General features: G+C 40.1%; 1 protein-coding gene across 1 annotated transcript in view; it reads left to right on the forward strand.

Annotated features, from left to right (window-relative positions):
* The first annotated feature begins 2,064 nt into the window (after window positions 1–2,064).
* The window catches only part of ILK (integrin linked kinase), an 82,140-nt gene continuing 67,810 nt past the window's right edge, over window positions 2,065–16,394 (forward strand). Inside the window, exons 1-2 of the mRNA XM_053705695.1 lie at window positions 2,065–2,197; window positions 6,391–6,476. Of these exons, the coding sequence (XP_053561670.1) occupies window positions 2,065–2,197; window positions 6,391–6,476 (219 nt within the window). The remainder of the gene's footprint in view (window positions 2,198–6,390; window positions 6,477–16,394) is intronic.

The raw sequence follows: 16,394 nt of genomic DNA on the forward strand, positions 1-16,394 counted from the left end.
TAGGCACTCTTTGGAGCTGTACTAGGGCCTATATCTATATATTTTATAGATGGGACCGGGAGCCCGAGTTGTTTCATGGCCACGAAGGGCGGGGCTATGTTAGGCGCTCTTGGGAGCTGCATTAGGGTCTCTGTCTATTTAGCTTATGGATAGGACCGGGAGCCCGAGTTGTTTCACGCCCACGAAGGGCGGGACTATGTTTGCCGTTCTTCTGAGCTGCACTAGGGTCGATTACTGAATGTTTCATTGGTAGGACCGGGAGCCCAAGTTGTATCACGCCCGCGAGAATGGCGGAGCTATGATTACGACCGTGTTAGGCTGGGCTCTCATAAGCAATTTAAAGTCTCGAGAGAGTAATGCCTTCTTTAATTTCTATCTCTGTCCTTATGCTTTCAGTCTGGACAAGCTCTACAGCTGCGCTCCAGATCTGTTTTTAAACAGTGTTAGCCAGATCTGGACAGCGTTACAACTGCGCTCCAGATTTGTTTCTCTTAAGTGTTGTAGGTACTGGCTCTGATGGTTTGATTCAGAACCACCTCAGCAGGATTAAGCTGAGGTGACAGCGTTATGTTACTTAACAGAAATCAAACTAAAATAAAAAAAATAAAAAAAGGGTTGCTTTTTAAATTTAAAAAGACAGTAACACTTTTTATGTACTAACTTTTTATTCAAGACCTTCAGTAGTTTGTTTGGTTAAGTCATCCTTGTACCTCAGGATGGACTAAGAGACCCTGCAAGGGGTCTATTATTTTAGGTTTGGATGCCAATCTAGCATTGCCACTCCTTTCTATTTCTTTTTGATTGGGAAATCTTTAATTGACGAGGAAACCCTTCTTCTCCTAAGGAGTATATTGCTTAGGAGCTTATTGAAAGGGTAGTAATGGACATGTCCCAAAAAATATATAGTGTTCATACAGTGCCCTGTTTTTCCTCTATAACTCATTTGAGTTACTTTAATCAAATGCACTCACAAGATATGGTTGCTTTCAAGATTTCATGAGTGAAAAGCAAGAAAGATAGGACAAGGAAGGGTCTGTGTGTCTAACGTCGATAACAACTCTGCATAAGGGACCTTCTCTGTCTCTCTTAATTCAAAGACAGGTGGAATACAGATATGTTATTATTTTTTGGGTTTTTTTTCTCCCCAAATACTAAGAAAATCTGGAACTGGACTACAGCTTGGCTGGATAGCTGGTCTAAGGACAGTACTGTTCTATTGTTGTAGTTATAAGATCCCACCAGAAAAGGAGCAGAGGGAAAGGGAGTGAGGTGGGGAAGAGAAAAAGGGAGTGAAAGAAGGGGAAAAAAGAAAAAAAAGTTGGGATAAAACAGTTGTTTGACATGCTAAACGTATTTTCATTCAATGTTATGTTTATGGGTTGTATATTAATATCAGTAACTATCTAACCTTGTGTTCACTGCTATAATTCAGATTTACCCCAGGATCACTATTTATTGAGCAGGCTCCTCTTGCACTGTTAAGGCCTGATATAGGCTGTACACTAATTTTTTTCTTTGTATGTATATAAATCTCCCAAAATATTCACGGGGAGACATATTCCAAACATAACTTTAAATAGTTAAAGGGTCTTTCTTGGTTTTTCCTTTTTTGAAACACCTAAACTATGTAAGCACAATAGTTATAGGATTTTCTTATACCCTGTAACAAATACTTGAGTATCTTTCACAAGTGATGGATGTGATCCACACGCTCACAATATATATTGTCATTAGACAAGGATTTTTTTTTTTTTTTTTTTTCACCACCTTTTCCTGCTTGTTTATTTTGGCACATTTATTGATTTTGCATGTCTTTAGATAGATATTTTTCACAACACCCTTCTAAAATGCCTGCCAAAGCTAAAGAAAAAATTAATAATAAGGGGGCTGATATAAGTGCGGATTCCAGTGAAATATTGACTATATCAAATGATAATCAGTCATTATTAGTACAAATTAATAATCTTTTTTTCACCACAATTTGATATAATTAAAAAAGAGTTAAGTGGAATCTCTAGTGAACTCAACACTCTTAATCAGGAAGTTAAACAATTCGCCACTAGGATGGCGGAAGCAGAGGATAGAATAGCTTCTTTAGAAGATATGGTTAACCAACAAGAAAACACCCTCTCTAAGCAACAGTCCATAATCCAAAGCATGGAAGCTCGCCTGGAGGATCAAGAAGATCGCTCCAGACGTAATAACATAAGAATTGTAGGTATCCCCGAATCAGCTGAATATGATAACTTGATTGAATTTACTTCCCAAACATTACCCCAGGCTTTAGGGTTTCCCCCGCAAGCCCTACCCTTGTCCGTGGAAAGAGCACATAGGTTAGGGCCAAAAAGAACTGTTGTTAATGGCCTAGTTAGAAACAGGACATGTATATTTAAATTACTTAAGTATCAGGACAAAGTTGAAATATTGAGGCTTTATAGGAAATTTGATACTTTCTCCTGTTAAGTGTAGTCAGTCCACGGGTCATCATTACTTATGGGATATTAACTCCTCCCCAACAGGAAGTGCAAGAGGATCACCCAAGCAGAGCTGCTATATAGCTCCTCCCCTCTACGTCACACCCAGTCATTCTCTTGCACCCAACTAATAGATAGGATGTGTGAGAGGACTGTGGTGATTATACTTAGTTTTTATATCTTCAATCAAAAGTTTGTTATTTTAAACAGCACCGGAGTGTGTTGTTTCTTCTCAGGCAGAATTTGAAGAAGAATCTACCTGAGTTTTGTATGATCTTAGCGGACGTAACTAAGATTCATTTTGCTGTTCTCGGCCATTCTGAGGAGTGAGGTAAACTTCAGATCAGGGGACAGCGGGCAGGTTCACCTGCAAAGAGGTATGTTGCAGTATATTATTTTCTAAGGAATGGAATTGACTGAGAAAATACTGCCAATACCGATATAATGTAAGTTCAGCCTTAAATGCAGTAGTAGCAACTGGTATCAGGCTGATATGTATATATATGTTTACACTTCAGTATTCTGGGGAATGGCACTTCACTGGGACAATACTGTATGCATATAACTTTTAGCCTAACTTGCAGTGTGAACGACTAGCAGCAGGCTTTTTAATGACATTTCATATAATTAGATTTTAAACGTTTGCTGGCATGTTAAATCGTTTAATTATCTGAGGTACTTGGTGAAAAATAGTTTTGGGCGTTATTTTCCACATGGCTGTCGTTTATTTTAAATTAAAAACAGTTTCATTGAGCTTCCCTCACTGTTGTGTGTGAGTGGGAGGGGCTTATTTTGGCGCTTTTGCTACGCATCAGAAATTCAGTCACAAGTCTGTTTTCTCTCCCTGCATGATCCGGAACGTCTCTACAGAGCTCAGGGGTCTTCAAAACTTATTTTGAGGGAGGTAATCACTCACAGCAGACCTGTGAGATTGTGCTTTGACTGTGATAAAAAACGCTTATATTTTAAATGTTATACGTTTTTTCTGATATTAAGGGTTAGTCATCCATTGCTAATGAGTGCAATCCTTTGGTAATTTTATGCTTTTACCAGGAAAAATTTGGTTTTTATAACTAATCCGGTTCATTGTTATTCAACTGTCATAGTTTTTCTGTGCTTCTTAAAGGCACAGTACGTTTTACATATTACTTGTAAATTTAGTTGAAAGGTATTTCCAAGCTTGCTAGTCTAATTGCTAGTTTGTTAAACATGTCTGACTCAGAGGAATTTCTCTGTGCTATATGTGTAAAAGCCAAGGTGGAGCCCAATAGAAATTTATGTACTAATTGCATTGATGCTACTTTAAATAAAAGTCAATCTGTACATGTTGAACACCATTCACCAGACAACGAGGGGGAAGTTATGCCGACTAACTTGCCTCACGTGTCAGTACCTGCATCTCCCGCTCGGGAGGTGCGTGATATTGTAACGCCAAGTACATCAGGGCGGCCATTACAAATCACTCTACAGGACATGGCTAATGTTATGACTGAAGTTTTGTCTAAATTGCCAGAACTTAGGGGTAAGCGAGATCACTCTGGGGTGAGAACAGAGTGCGCTGATAATACTAGGGCCATGTCAGATACTGCGTCACAATTTGCAGAACATGAGGACGGAGAGCTTCATTCTGCGGGTGACGGATCTGATCCAAATAGACTGGATTCAGACATTTCAAATTTTAAGTTTAAACTAGAAAACCTCTTTGTACTGCTAGGGGAGGTATTAGCGGCTCTGAATGATTGTAACACCGTTGCAATCCCAGAGAAATTATGTAGGCTGGATAGATACTATGCGGGCAAACCAGTTATAGATCTCATGGCGTCTCGCCAGAACGCCAAGCTTCCTTGTTACGGGTCCAGGTCCAGGGACCCGGGAGCGGTCCTGGTAGATGCTTTGACAGCACCTTGGACCTTCGGGATGGCTTATGTGTTTCCACCCTTCCCGATGCTTCCTCGATTGATTGCCAGGATCAAACAGGAGAGAACATCGGTGATTCTGATAGCGCCTGCGTGGCCACGCAGGACCTGGTATGCAGATCTAGTGGACATGTCATCCTGTCCACCTTGGTCTCTGCCTCTGAGACAGGACCTTCTGATTCAGGGTCCTTTCAAACATCAAAATCTAATTTCTCTGAAGCTGACTGCTTGGAGATTGAACGCTTGATTTTATCAAAGCGTGGATTTTCGGAGTCAGTAATTGATACCTTAATACAGGCTAGGAAACCTGTTACCAGAAAGATTTACCATAAAATATGGCGTAAATACTTTGGTGCGAATCCAAGAGTTACTCATGGAGTAAGGTTAGGATTCCTAGGATATTGTCTTTTCTACAAGAAGGTTTAGAAAAGGGTTTATCTGCTAGTTCCTTAAAGGGACAGATCTCAGCTCTGTCCATTCTTTTACACAAACGTCTGTCAGAGGTTCCAGACGTTCAGGCTTTTTGTCAGGCTTTGGCCAGGATTAAGCCTGTGTTTAAAACTGTTGCTCCACCATGGAGCTTAAACTTAGTTCTTAACGTTTTACAGGGTGTTCCGTTTGAACCCCTTCATTCCATTGATATCAAATTGTTATCTTGGAAAGTTCTGTTTTTAATGGCTATTTCCTCGGCTCGAAGAGTCTCTGAGTTATCGGCCTTACATTGTGATTATCCTTATCTGATTTTTCATTCAGACAAGGTAGTTCTGCGCACTAAACCTGGGTTCTTACCTAAGGTAGTCACTAATAGGAATATCAATCAAGAGATTGTTGTTCCATCATTGTGTCCTAACCCTTCTTCAAAGAAGGAACGACTCCTACACAATCTGGATGTAGTCCGTGCCCTGAAATTTTATTTACAGGCAACTAAAGATTTTCGCCAAGCTTCTGCTACCTCTCTCTCTTTCTGGCTTCGTAGCATAATACGTTTAGCCTATGAGACTGCTGGACAGCAGCCTCCTGAAAGAATTACAGCTCATTCTATTAGAGCTGTGGCTTCCACTTGGGCCTTTAAGAATGAGGCCTCTGTTGAACAGATTTGCAAGGCTGCAACTTGGTCTTCTCTTCATACTTTTTCCAAATTTTACAAATTTGACACTTTTGCTTCTTCGGAGGCTGTTTTTGGGAGAAAGGTTCTTTAGGCAGTGGTTCCTTCCGTATAAAGATCCTGCCTGTCCCTCCCGTCATCCGTGTACTTTAGCTTTGGTATTGGTATCCCATAAGTAATGATGACCCGTGGACTGACTACACTTAACAGGAGAAAACATAATTTATGCTTACCTGATAAATTCCTTTCTCCTGTAGTGTAGTCAGTCCACGGCCCGCCCTGTTTTTTATGGCAGGTCTAAATTTTAAATTATACTCCAGTCACCACTGCACCCTATAGTTTCTCCTTTCTCGTTTGGTTCTCGGTCGAATGACTGGGTGTGACGTAGAGGGGAGGAGCTATATAGCAGCTCTGCTTGGGTGATCCTCTTGCACTTCCTGTTGGGGAGGAGTTAATATCCCATAAGTAATGATGACCCGTGGACTGACTACACTACAGGAGAAAGGAATTTATCAGGTAAGCATAAATTATGTTTTTACCATAAATGATAAAAAAAATCATGTTATTTCAAGATTTTTCTAACGAAACAGTCCAAAAAAGGAAAGCTATGTCCCCTATCTGCACGGTTATGATAAATAAGGGTATAAAAGCTCGTTTAATCTACCCCGCTAAAATTATAGTAGATGACAATGGTAACAAGCTTACGTTTAGTGAACCTTCTAAAGCAAGAGAATACAGTGATTCTAAATGATAATCAAGTGAGATAGGTACTCTCACATTAGAGTATTTATTTTTCAGGAATGTGTGTGAGTGTTGTGAATGCGAAGATCCGGATTTTAATTTTTTATTATTGGGTTTTTTTTTGTTTTTTTTTTGTTTTTTTTTCCCCTCGCAGGGCTTTGTCTTTGTGGAGAATATTTGCAAGGTGGACTGAAATATTCACTGAAGGTGATTGTGTGCATGGATCTCTATATTATATTGGTATTTGTAAGGATCCATGTATAGATTAGGGATCATAGTACCATGTTTTTGGGTAAGAGTTGGATTGCTAGAAATTGGATCTTGTAATAGGAAACACTAGGAAAGACAGAGATAGGTGGGATTGCAATCAGCTTATAATCTTGCATATTAGTGTATTATGTTAAAAGAATTAGGGAATTTTACGATTCTGTCTTGGAATGTGGGGGGTATTACTAATCCAATAAAACGTAAGATGATAATTAAAAAACTAGGTGCGTTGGAACCAAGTGTAGCATTTATACAGGAAACTTATTTAAAAGATATAGAAATTCCCAAACTGAGGTGTAATTGGATAGGTGAGGTTCTTGCCACTCCATGTAGTGGCAGGAAATTAGGGGTTGCAATACTGTTTAATAAAAACCTATCATATCAGATTACACAGATGGAAATAGATCAGGGGGCTAGGTATATCTTGCTACAAGTCCGGATAGAGGGGATAAGATTTGTCTTTTGCAACATTTATGCGCCGAATAATTTTTCTAAGGATTTTTGGGAAAAGTTAAAGAATAAGCTACTGCCTTTCATATCAGATAACCTCGTGATAGGTGGTGATTTTAATCTCTCGTTTTGTCCTGAATTAGATAGATTTTCAAAAAAAAACATAGCAGTATATAACAGTCAAGCTAAATACATGGGAAAACTTTGCCACCAGTTAAAATTAACCGATGTATGGAGACTCCAAAATCCAGATCTGCGTGTATTCACTTGCGAATCTAAAAAGTATAGAACATTTTCAAGAATAGATTATTTATTAGTTACGGAAACCCTCTCTTTGCAGAAGGTCAAGGCCACAATAGGCGATATAGCGATATCCGACCATGCGATTGTCACTATCATTTCAATCTTTTGAGAATCAGGCGAAAAGGAATCTAACTATTATATTCCCACGATATATGCATAAGAATATTAGATTTCTCCAACATAGGTGTGTCCGGTCCACGGCGTCATCCTTACTTGTGGGATATTCTCTTCCCCAACAGGAAATGGCAAAGAGCCCAGCAAAGCTGGTCACATGATCCCTCCTAGGCTCCGCCTTCCCCAGTCATTCTCTTTGCCGTTGTACAGGCAACATCTCCACGGAGATGGCTTAGAGTTTTTTGGTGTTTAAATGTAGTTTTTATTCTTCAATCAAGAGTTTGTTATTTTAAAATAGTGCTGGTATGTACTATTTACTCTGAAACAGAAAAGAGATGAAGATTTCTGTTTGTAAGAGGAAAATGATTTTAGCAACCATTACTAAAATCGATGGCTGTTTCCACACAGGACTGTTGAGAGGAATTAACTTCAGTTGGGGGAAACAGTGAGCAGTCTTTTGCTGCTTGAGGTATGACACATTTCTAACAAGACTTGGTAATGCTGGAAGCTGTCATTTTCCCTATGGGATCCGGTAAGCCATTTTTATTAAATAAGAATAAAGGGCTTCACAAGGGCTTTAAAGACTGGTAGACATTTTTTTGGGCTAAAACGATTGATTTATAAGCATTTTTAATAGTTTATAGCTTTGAGGAGTTATTTTATTCTTGGGAATTATGCTGAATAACCGGCAGGCGCTGTATTGGACACCTTTTTCTCTGGGGGCCTTCTCTATTCATAGGCAGAGCCTCATTTTCGCGCCACTAATGCGCAGTTGTTTTTGGGAAGCAAGGCATGCAGATGCATGTGTGAGGAGCTCAGATACATAGAAAAAGCTTACTGAAGGCGTCATTTGGTATTGTATTCCCCTCTGGGCTTGGTTGGGTCTCAGCAAAGCAGATACCAGGGACTGTATAGGGGTTAAATATAAAAACGGCTCCGGTTCCGTTATTTTAAGAGTTAAAGCTTTCAAATTTGGTGTGCAATACTTTTAAGGCTTTAAGACACTGTGGTGAAATTTTGGTGAATTTTGAACAATTCCTTCATACTTTTTCACATATTCAGTAATAAAGTGTGTTCAGTTTAAAATTTAAAGTGACAGTAACGGTTTTATTTTAAAACGTTTTTTGTACTTTGTTATCAAGTTTATGCCTGTTTAACATGTCTGAACTATCAGATAGACTATGTTCTGTATGTGAGGAAGCCAAGGTTCCTTCTCATTTAAATAGATGTGATGTATGTGACAAAAAATTTAGAGAAAATGATGCCCAAGATGATTCCTCAAGTGAGGGGAGTAAGCATGGTACTGCATCATCCCCTCCTTTGTCTACGCCAGTCTTGCCCACACAGGAGGCCCCTAGTACATCTAGTGTGCCAATACTCCTTACTATGCAACAATTAACGGCTGTAATGGATAATTCTATCAAAAACATTTTAGCCAAAATGCCCACTTATCAGCGAAAGCGCGACTGCTCTGTTTTAGAAAATACTGAAGAGCATGAGGACACTGATGATAATGGTTCTGACATGCCCCTACACCAGTCTGAGGGGGCCAGGGAGGTTTTGTCTGAGGGAGAAATTTCAGATTCAGGGAAAATTTCTCAACAAGCTGAACCTGATGTGATTACATTCAAATTTAAATTGGAACATCTCCGCGCTCTGCTTAAGGAGGTGTTATCTACTCTGGATGATTGTGACAATTTGGTCATTCCAGAGAAATTATGTAAGATGGACAAGTTCCTAGAGGTCCCGGGGCCCCCCGAAGCTTTTCCTATACCCAAGCGGGTGGCGGACATTGTAAACAAAGAATGGGAAAGGCCCGGCATACCTTTTGTCCCTCCCCCTATATTTAAGAAATTGTTTCCTATGGTCGACCCCAGAAAGGACTTATGGCAGACAGTCCCCAAGGTCGAGGGGGCGGTTTCTACTCTAAACAAACGCACTACTATCCCTATAGAAGATAGTTGTGCTTTCAAAGATCCTATGGATAAAAAATTAGAGGGTTTGCTTAAAAAGATGTTTGTTCAGCAAGGTTACCTTCTACAACCAATTTCATGCATTGTTCCTGTCACTACAGCAGCGTGTTTCTGGTTCGATGAACTAGAAAAGTCGCTCAATAAAGATTCTTCTTATGAAGAGATTTTGGACAGAATTCATGCTCTTAAATTGGCTAACTCTTTTACTTTAGACGCCACTTTGCAATTGGCTAGATTAGCGGCGAAAAATTCGGGGTTTGCTATTGTGGCGCGCAGAGCGCTTTGGCTAAAATCTTGGTCAGCGGATGCGTCTTCCAAGAACAAATTGCTTAACATACCTTTCAAGGGGAAAACGCTGTTTGGCCCTGACTTGAAAGAGATTATTTCAGATATCACTGGGGGTAAGGGCCACGCCCTTCCTCAGGATAGGTCTTTTAAGGCTAAAAATAAACCAATTTTTCGTCCCTTTCGCAGAAACGGACCAGCCCCAAGTTCTACATCCTCTAAGCAAGAGGGTAATACTTCTCAAACCAAGCCAGCCTGGAGGCCAATGCAAGGCTGGAACAAAGGTAAGCAGGCCAAGAAACCTGCCACTGCTACCAAGACAGCATGAGATGTTGGCCCCCGATCCGGGACCGGATCTGGTGGGGGGCAGACTTTCTCTCTTCGCTCAGGCTTGGGCAAGAGATGTTCTGGATCCTTGGGCGCTAGAAATAGTCTCCCAAGGTTATCTTCTGGAATTCAAGGAGCTACCCCCAAGGGGGAGGTTCCACAGGTCTCAATTGTCTTCAGACCACATAAAAAGACAGGCATTCTTACATTGTGTAGAAGACCTGTTAAAAATGGGAGTGATTCATCCTGTTCCATTAGGAGAACAAGGGATGGGATTCTACTCCAATCTGTTCATAGTTCCCAAAAAAGAGGGAACATTCAGACCAATCTTAGATCTCAAGATCCTAAACAAATTTCTCAAGGTTCCATCGTTCAAAATGGAAACCATTCGGACAATTCTTCCTACCATCCAGGAAGGTCAATTCATGACCACGGTGGATTTAAAGGATGCGTATCTACATATTCCTATCCACAAGGAACATCATCGGTTCCTAAGGTTCGCCTTTCTGGACAAGCATTACCAGTTTGTGGCACTTCCATTCGGATTAGCCACTGCTCCAAGAATTTTCACAAAGGTATTAGGGTCCCTTCTAGCGGTGCTAAGACCAAGGGGCATTGCAGTAGTACCTTACTTGGACGACATACTGATTCAAGCGTCGTCCCTACCACAAGCAAAGGCTCATACGGACATTGTCCTGGCCTTTCTCAGATCTCACGGGTGGAAAGTGAACGTAGAAAAAAGTTCTCTATCTCCGTCAACAAGAGTTCCCTTCTTGGGAACAATAATAGACTCCTTAGAAATGAGGATTTTTCTGACAGAGGCCAGAAAATCAAAACTTCTAAGCTCTTGTCAAGTACTTCATTCTGTTCTTCTTCCTTCCATAGCGCAGTGCATGGAAGTAATAGGTTTGATGGTCGCGGCAATGGACATAGTTCCTTTTGCGCGAATTCATCTGAGACCATTACAACTGTGCATGCTCAGTCAGTGGAATGGGGATTATACAGACTTGTCTCCGACGATACAAGTAGATCAGAGGACCAGAGATTCACTCTGTTGGTGGCTGACCCTGGACAACCTGTCACAGGGGATGAGCTTCCGCAGACCAGAGTGGGTCATTGTCACGACCGACGCCAGTCTGGTGGGCTGGGGCGCGGTCTGGGAACCCCTGAAAGCTCAGGGTCTTTGGTCTCGGGAAGAATCTCTTCTCCCGATAAATATTCTGGAACTGAGAGCGATATTCAATGCTCTCAAGGCTTGGCCTCAGCTAGCAAAGGCCAAATTCATACAGTTTCAATCAGACAAAATGACGACTGTTGCGTATATCAACCATCAGGGGGGAACAAGGAGTTCCCTGGCGATGGAAGAAGTGACCAAAATCATTCAATGGGCGGAGACTCACTCCTGCCACTTGTCTGCAATCCACATCCCAGGAGTGGAAAATTGGGAAGCGGATTTTCTGAGTCGTCAGACATTTCATCCGGGGAGTGGGAACTCCATCCGGAAATCTTTGCCCAAATAACTCAATTGTGGGGCATTCCAGACATGGATCTGATGGCCTCTCGTCAGAACTTCAAGGTTCCTTGCTACGGGTCCAGATCCAGGGATCCCAAGGCGACTCTAGTAGATGCACTAGTAGCACCTTGGACCTTCAACCTAGCTTATGTATTCCCTCCGTTTCCTCTCATCCCCAGGCTGGTAGCCAGGATCAATCAGGAGAGGGCATCGGTGATCTTGATAGCTCCTGCGTGGCCACGCAGGACTTGGTATGCAGACCTGGTGAATATGTCATCGGCTCCACCATGGAAGCTACCTTTGAGACGGGACCTTCTTGTTCAAGGTCCGTTCGAACATCCGAATCTGGCCTCACTCCAACTGACTGCTTGGAGATTGAACGCTTGATTTTATCAAAGCGAGGGTTCTCAGATTCTGTCATTGATACTCTTGTTCAGGCCAGAAAGCCTGTAACTAGAAAAATCTACCATAAAATATGGAAAAAATATATCTGTTGGTGTGAATCTAAAGGATTCCCATGGAACAAGATAAAAATTCCTAAGATTCTATCCTTTCTTCAAGAAGGTTTGGAGAAAGGATTATCTGCAAGTTCTTTGAAGGGACAGATTTCTGCTTTATCTGTTTTACTTCACAAAAAGCTGGCGGCTGTGCCAGATGTTCAAGCTTTTGTTCAGGCTCTGGTTAGAATCAAGCCTGTTTACAAACCTTTGACTCCTCCTTGGAGTCTCAATTTAGTTCTTTCAGTTCTTCAGGGGGTTCCGTTTGAACCCCTACATTCCGTTGATATCAAGTTGTTATCTTGGAAAGTTTTGTTTTTGGTTGCAATTTCTTCTGCTAGAAGAGTTTCAGAGTTATCTGCTCTGCAGTGTTCTCCTCCTTATCTGGTGTTCCATGCAGATAAGGTGGTTTTGCGTACTAAACCTGGTTTTCTTCCGAAAGTTGTTTCTAACAAAAACATTAACCAGGAGATAGTCGTGCCTTCTTTGTGTCCGAATCCAGTTTCAAAGAAGGAACGTTTGTTGCACAATTTGGATGTAGTTCGTGCTCTAAAATTCTATTTAGATGCTACAAAGGATTTCAGACAAACATCTTCCTTGTTTGTTGTTTATTCTGGTAAAAGGAGAGGTCAAAAAGCAACTTCTACCTCTCTCTCTTTTTGGCTTAAAAGCATCATTAGATTGGCTTATGAGACTGCCGGACGGCAGCCTCCTGAAAGAATCACAGCTCATTCCACTAGGGCCGTGGCTTCCACATGGGCCTTCAAGAACGAGGCTTCTGTTGATCAGATATGTAAGGCAGCGACTTGGTCTTCACTGCACACTTTTACTAAATTTTACAAATTTGATACTTTTGCTTCTTCTGAGGCTATTTTTGGGAGAAAGGTTTTGCAAGCCGTGGTGCCTTCCATCTAGGTGACCTGATTTGCTCCCTCCCTTCATCCGTGTCCTAAAGCTTTGGTATTGGTTCCCACAAGTAAGGATGACGCCGTGGACCGGACACACCTATGTTGGAGAAAACAGAATTTATGTTTACCTGATAAATTACTTTCTCCAACGGTGTGTCCGGTCCACGGCCCGCCCTGGTTTTTTAATCAGGTCTGATAATTTATTTTCTTTAACTACAGTCACCACGGTATCATATGATTTCTCCTATGCAAATATTCCTCCTTTACGTCGGTCGAATGACTGGGGAAGGCGGAGCCTAGGAGGGATCATGTGACCAGCTTTGCTGGGCTCTTTGCCATTTCCTGTTGGGGAAGAGAATATCCCACAAGTAAGGATGACGCCGTGGACCGGACACACCGTTGGAGAAAGTAATTTATCAGGTAAACATAAATTCTGTTTTAATCTCTGGTTAAAACAGAAATGGAAAGATTATTGCACTTTCAATATAGCATATTTTCAGAAAATTGAGACGTTTTGGGAAGCCTCTAAGGCGTATCTAAGGGGAGAAATTAAAGCTTATATGTGTAAAAGAAACCGCAAAGACAAAAGGAGAGAAATCCAACTCGCTAAACAGGTCAAGAATAGTTATCAGAAATATGTTAGAGAGCCAAATCCTGTGTTTTGGAAAAAGTATTCTAGTGCTAGACAGGAACGGGATGTTTTCTTTAGACAAAAATCCTTAGAAGAGGAGAAAAAATTAAATCTTCGATTCAAGGGACATTTTGGTTATTCAGCTAAATTTCTAGCTAAATTAGTCAAAGGGAGAAAGAAAAAAAACTATATTTTAGCAATTAGGGATCAGGACAACAGACATACAGAAATATCTGATATCAATAAAACGTTGTTTATGTATTATCAAAAACTATATACGCAGAGTACTAACCATATGCAGAACCAAGACAAATTTTGGTCTCAAATAAAAATCCCGAGAGTCTCACAAGATCTATTGGAAAGGCTTAATGCCCCCATTTCAGAAAACGAGATAGCAGAAGCAATTGATAAGGCCAAATTGAATAAAGCTGCAGGGCCGGACTGCCTGCCTGCAGAGTATTATAAAATACTCGCAGAAGAAATTAAACCCACCCTAGGAAAATTGTTTAATAATTATTATAGAAATGGGAAGATACCTTCAGAATATTTTGCGGCCGCTAACATTTCCCTGATTCTTAAAAAAGGAAAAGACCCCGAGGATCCAGGGTCTTACAGACCAATTTCCGTACTTAATGCGGACTATAAGATTTTATCCTCTATCTTAGCAGCCAGATTAATGCTATGTCTCAATGAAGTGATACATTCAGATCAATCAGGGTTTATGGCCTCTAGAAATGTTTCTAAAAATATACGGAAAGTGACAACCCTAATAGATTATATATGGAATATTCGCCAAAACTCAGATAGACATTTCTTATACGATTGCGCACTTTTAACCCTTGACGCGGTAAAAGCGTTTGATTCTATAGAATGGGAATATCTATTTCAGACTCTCGGAAAATTTGGGTTTAAAAATGAGTTTGTTTGCTTTACCCGTAATATCTATCAGTGTCCAATATCTTATCTCCTAATCAATAATAATCTTACCTCAGGGATAAAACTGAAAAAAGGTACTAGACAAGGGTGTCCCTTGTCCCCTCTTCTGTTTAACCTTGCACTAGAACCTCTCGCCATAAGGCTACGGAATATATTAGAAGGTATTTCTATTGGGCAGACTGTTCTTAAAACTTTACTATATGCGGATGATTTACTAATCTTCCTCCACAACACACCTAGGGCTATCCCGACAGTGATAGATTGTCTAAATCTTTTTAGTTCATTCTCCGGGTATAAAGTGAATTATAGTAAAAGTGAAATAATGTGGTTATATAAAACAAGTAATGCTCTAGATAATCTGGAATTCAAGGAGGTGGATGCTCTTAAATATCTGGGAATATATCTTCATAGAAATCCTGCAAGGTGGTATGGTCTTAATTTCGTTCCGTTATTTCAAAAAATCTATGCGGATTTGAAACTTTGGGCTGCCCTTCCTCTATCTCTGACTGCGAGAGTGAATCTTATTAAGACTATAATTTTTCCCCGGCTTCTCTTTCTTCTACAAAATCTGCCTTTGATACTATATAAAGCAGATATACGGAAGTTAAATTCGAGTTTCTCACAATTTATATGGTATAATAAGAAAAAAGCACGAATCGCATTGGAAAAACTGATGCAACCTCGTAAAGAAGCCGGGCTAGCTTTACCTAATATAGCGCTTTATAATCTTGCAGCCTTGGGCAAAATTGCGCTTGATTGGCTCATAGAAACTAGCTGGTTTGCAACATTAGAATTGGAAAATACTTTAGTCTTCCCTTTTTCTCTCAAAGCTTTACTACATATTCATCCAAAAGAAACACCGCATAAGGTCAAAAGTCTAATATCAATAAATAATGTAGTTCTAGCCTGGCAAAAAATATGCTCCCTTATAGGTCTTGATTACACCTTTTCGGACTACTTACCTTTAATAGGCAACCCCGAATTCCCTCCAGGAAACAATCAGCAGGTATTTAGAGATTGGTTCAATAAAGATCTTAAGTTAGTTTCGCAATTTTTTACGGAAGATCGACAAATAATTCCTTTTGATATTTTGAAAGCTCGATTTGACCTATCAAGTAATAATTTTTATTCTTATTTGCAAGTGCACAATTTTATATCTTCTAGGAGATGGAATCGTGGTGAGACAGTCGCATGGACGGAGTTTAAAGCAATTATGGTCGTTGCTCATATTAAGCCCCCCTCTATTTCATTACTATATAGTATCATGCTTGCCAAACAAAGTGATTCTCTAATGGAGAAATTATGTGTAAAATGGATATCTAAGATTCCAAACATAAATCATGTTACATTGAAAGAGAGTTGTGAATCATTAATCAAATGCCGTATTCCAACTAGCTGGAGAGAAGGCCATGTGAAGTTACTTAATAATTATTACTGTACACCTTGGAAAATGGCTAAAATGTTTACGGGCCAAGACTTCTTTTGCCCGCGATGTGTCTTTATGAATGCGGATATTTTACATATGTTCTGGCACTGCCCTAGAGTTCAACAATTTTGGAAGAAAGTGATTTTTTGGATTAATAGAACGTACTCAACAAACATACAATTCAAAGTTGAGGATATATTTTTGCTAATTCGATCTAGTCAAAAGACAGTCCCATCAAGTAAAATTATAAATACAATCATTATACTTGTAAGACAACTTATATTAAGTAACTGGAAAGCCAAAAAGATGCCAGGGTTCTCATTTTTTTATCAAAGAAATCCAGTTGCAATTTATCTTTGAATCTTTCCATCTTTGGGACGCAAGCGAAAAAGAATGTAAAAGATTTTTACTGGGATGGTTACCTATAATTAAAATGTATCCAGAGGATGTGCAAAAGTCAATTCTATCTCCTTTCTTAAGTACTGATTGTTTTTCTGATCTGGTATTATTGGGAGATTTCCCGGCAGA

The sequence above is a fragment of the Bombina bombina genome, chromosome 3, assembly GCF_027579735.1.
Source record: "Bombina bombina isolate aBomBom1 chromosome 3, aBomBom1.pri, whole genome shotgun sequence".
Taxonomy (NCBI): domain Eukaryota; kingdom Metazoa; phylum Chordata; class Amphibia; order Anura; family Bombinatoridae; genus Bombina; species Bombina bombina.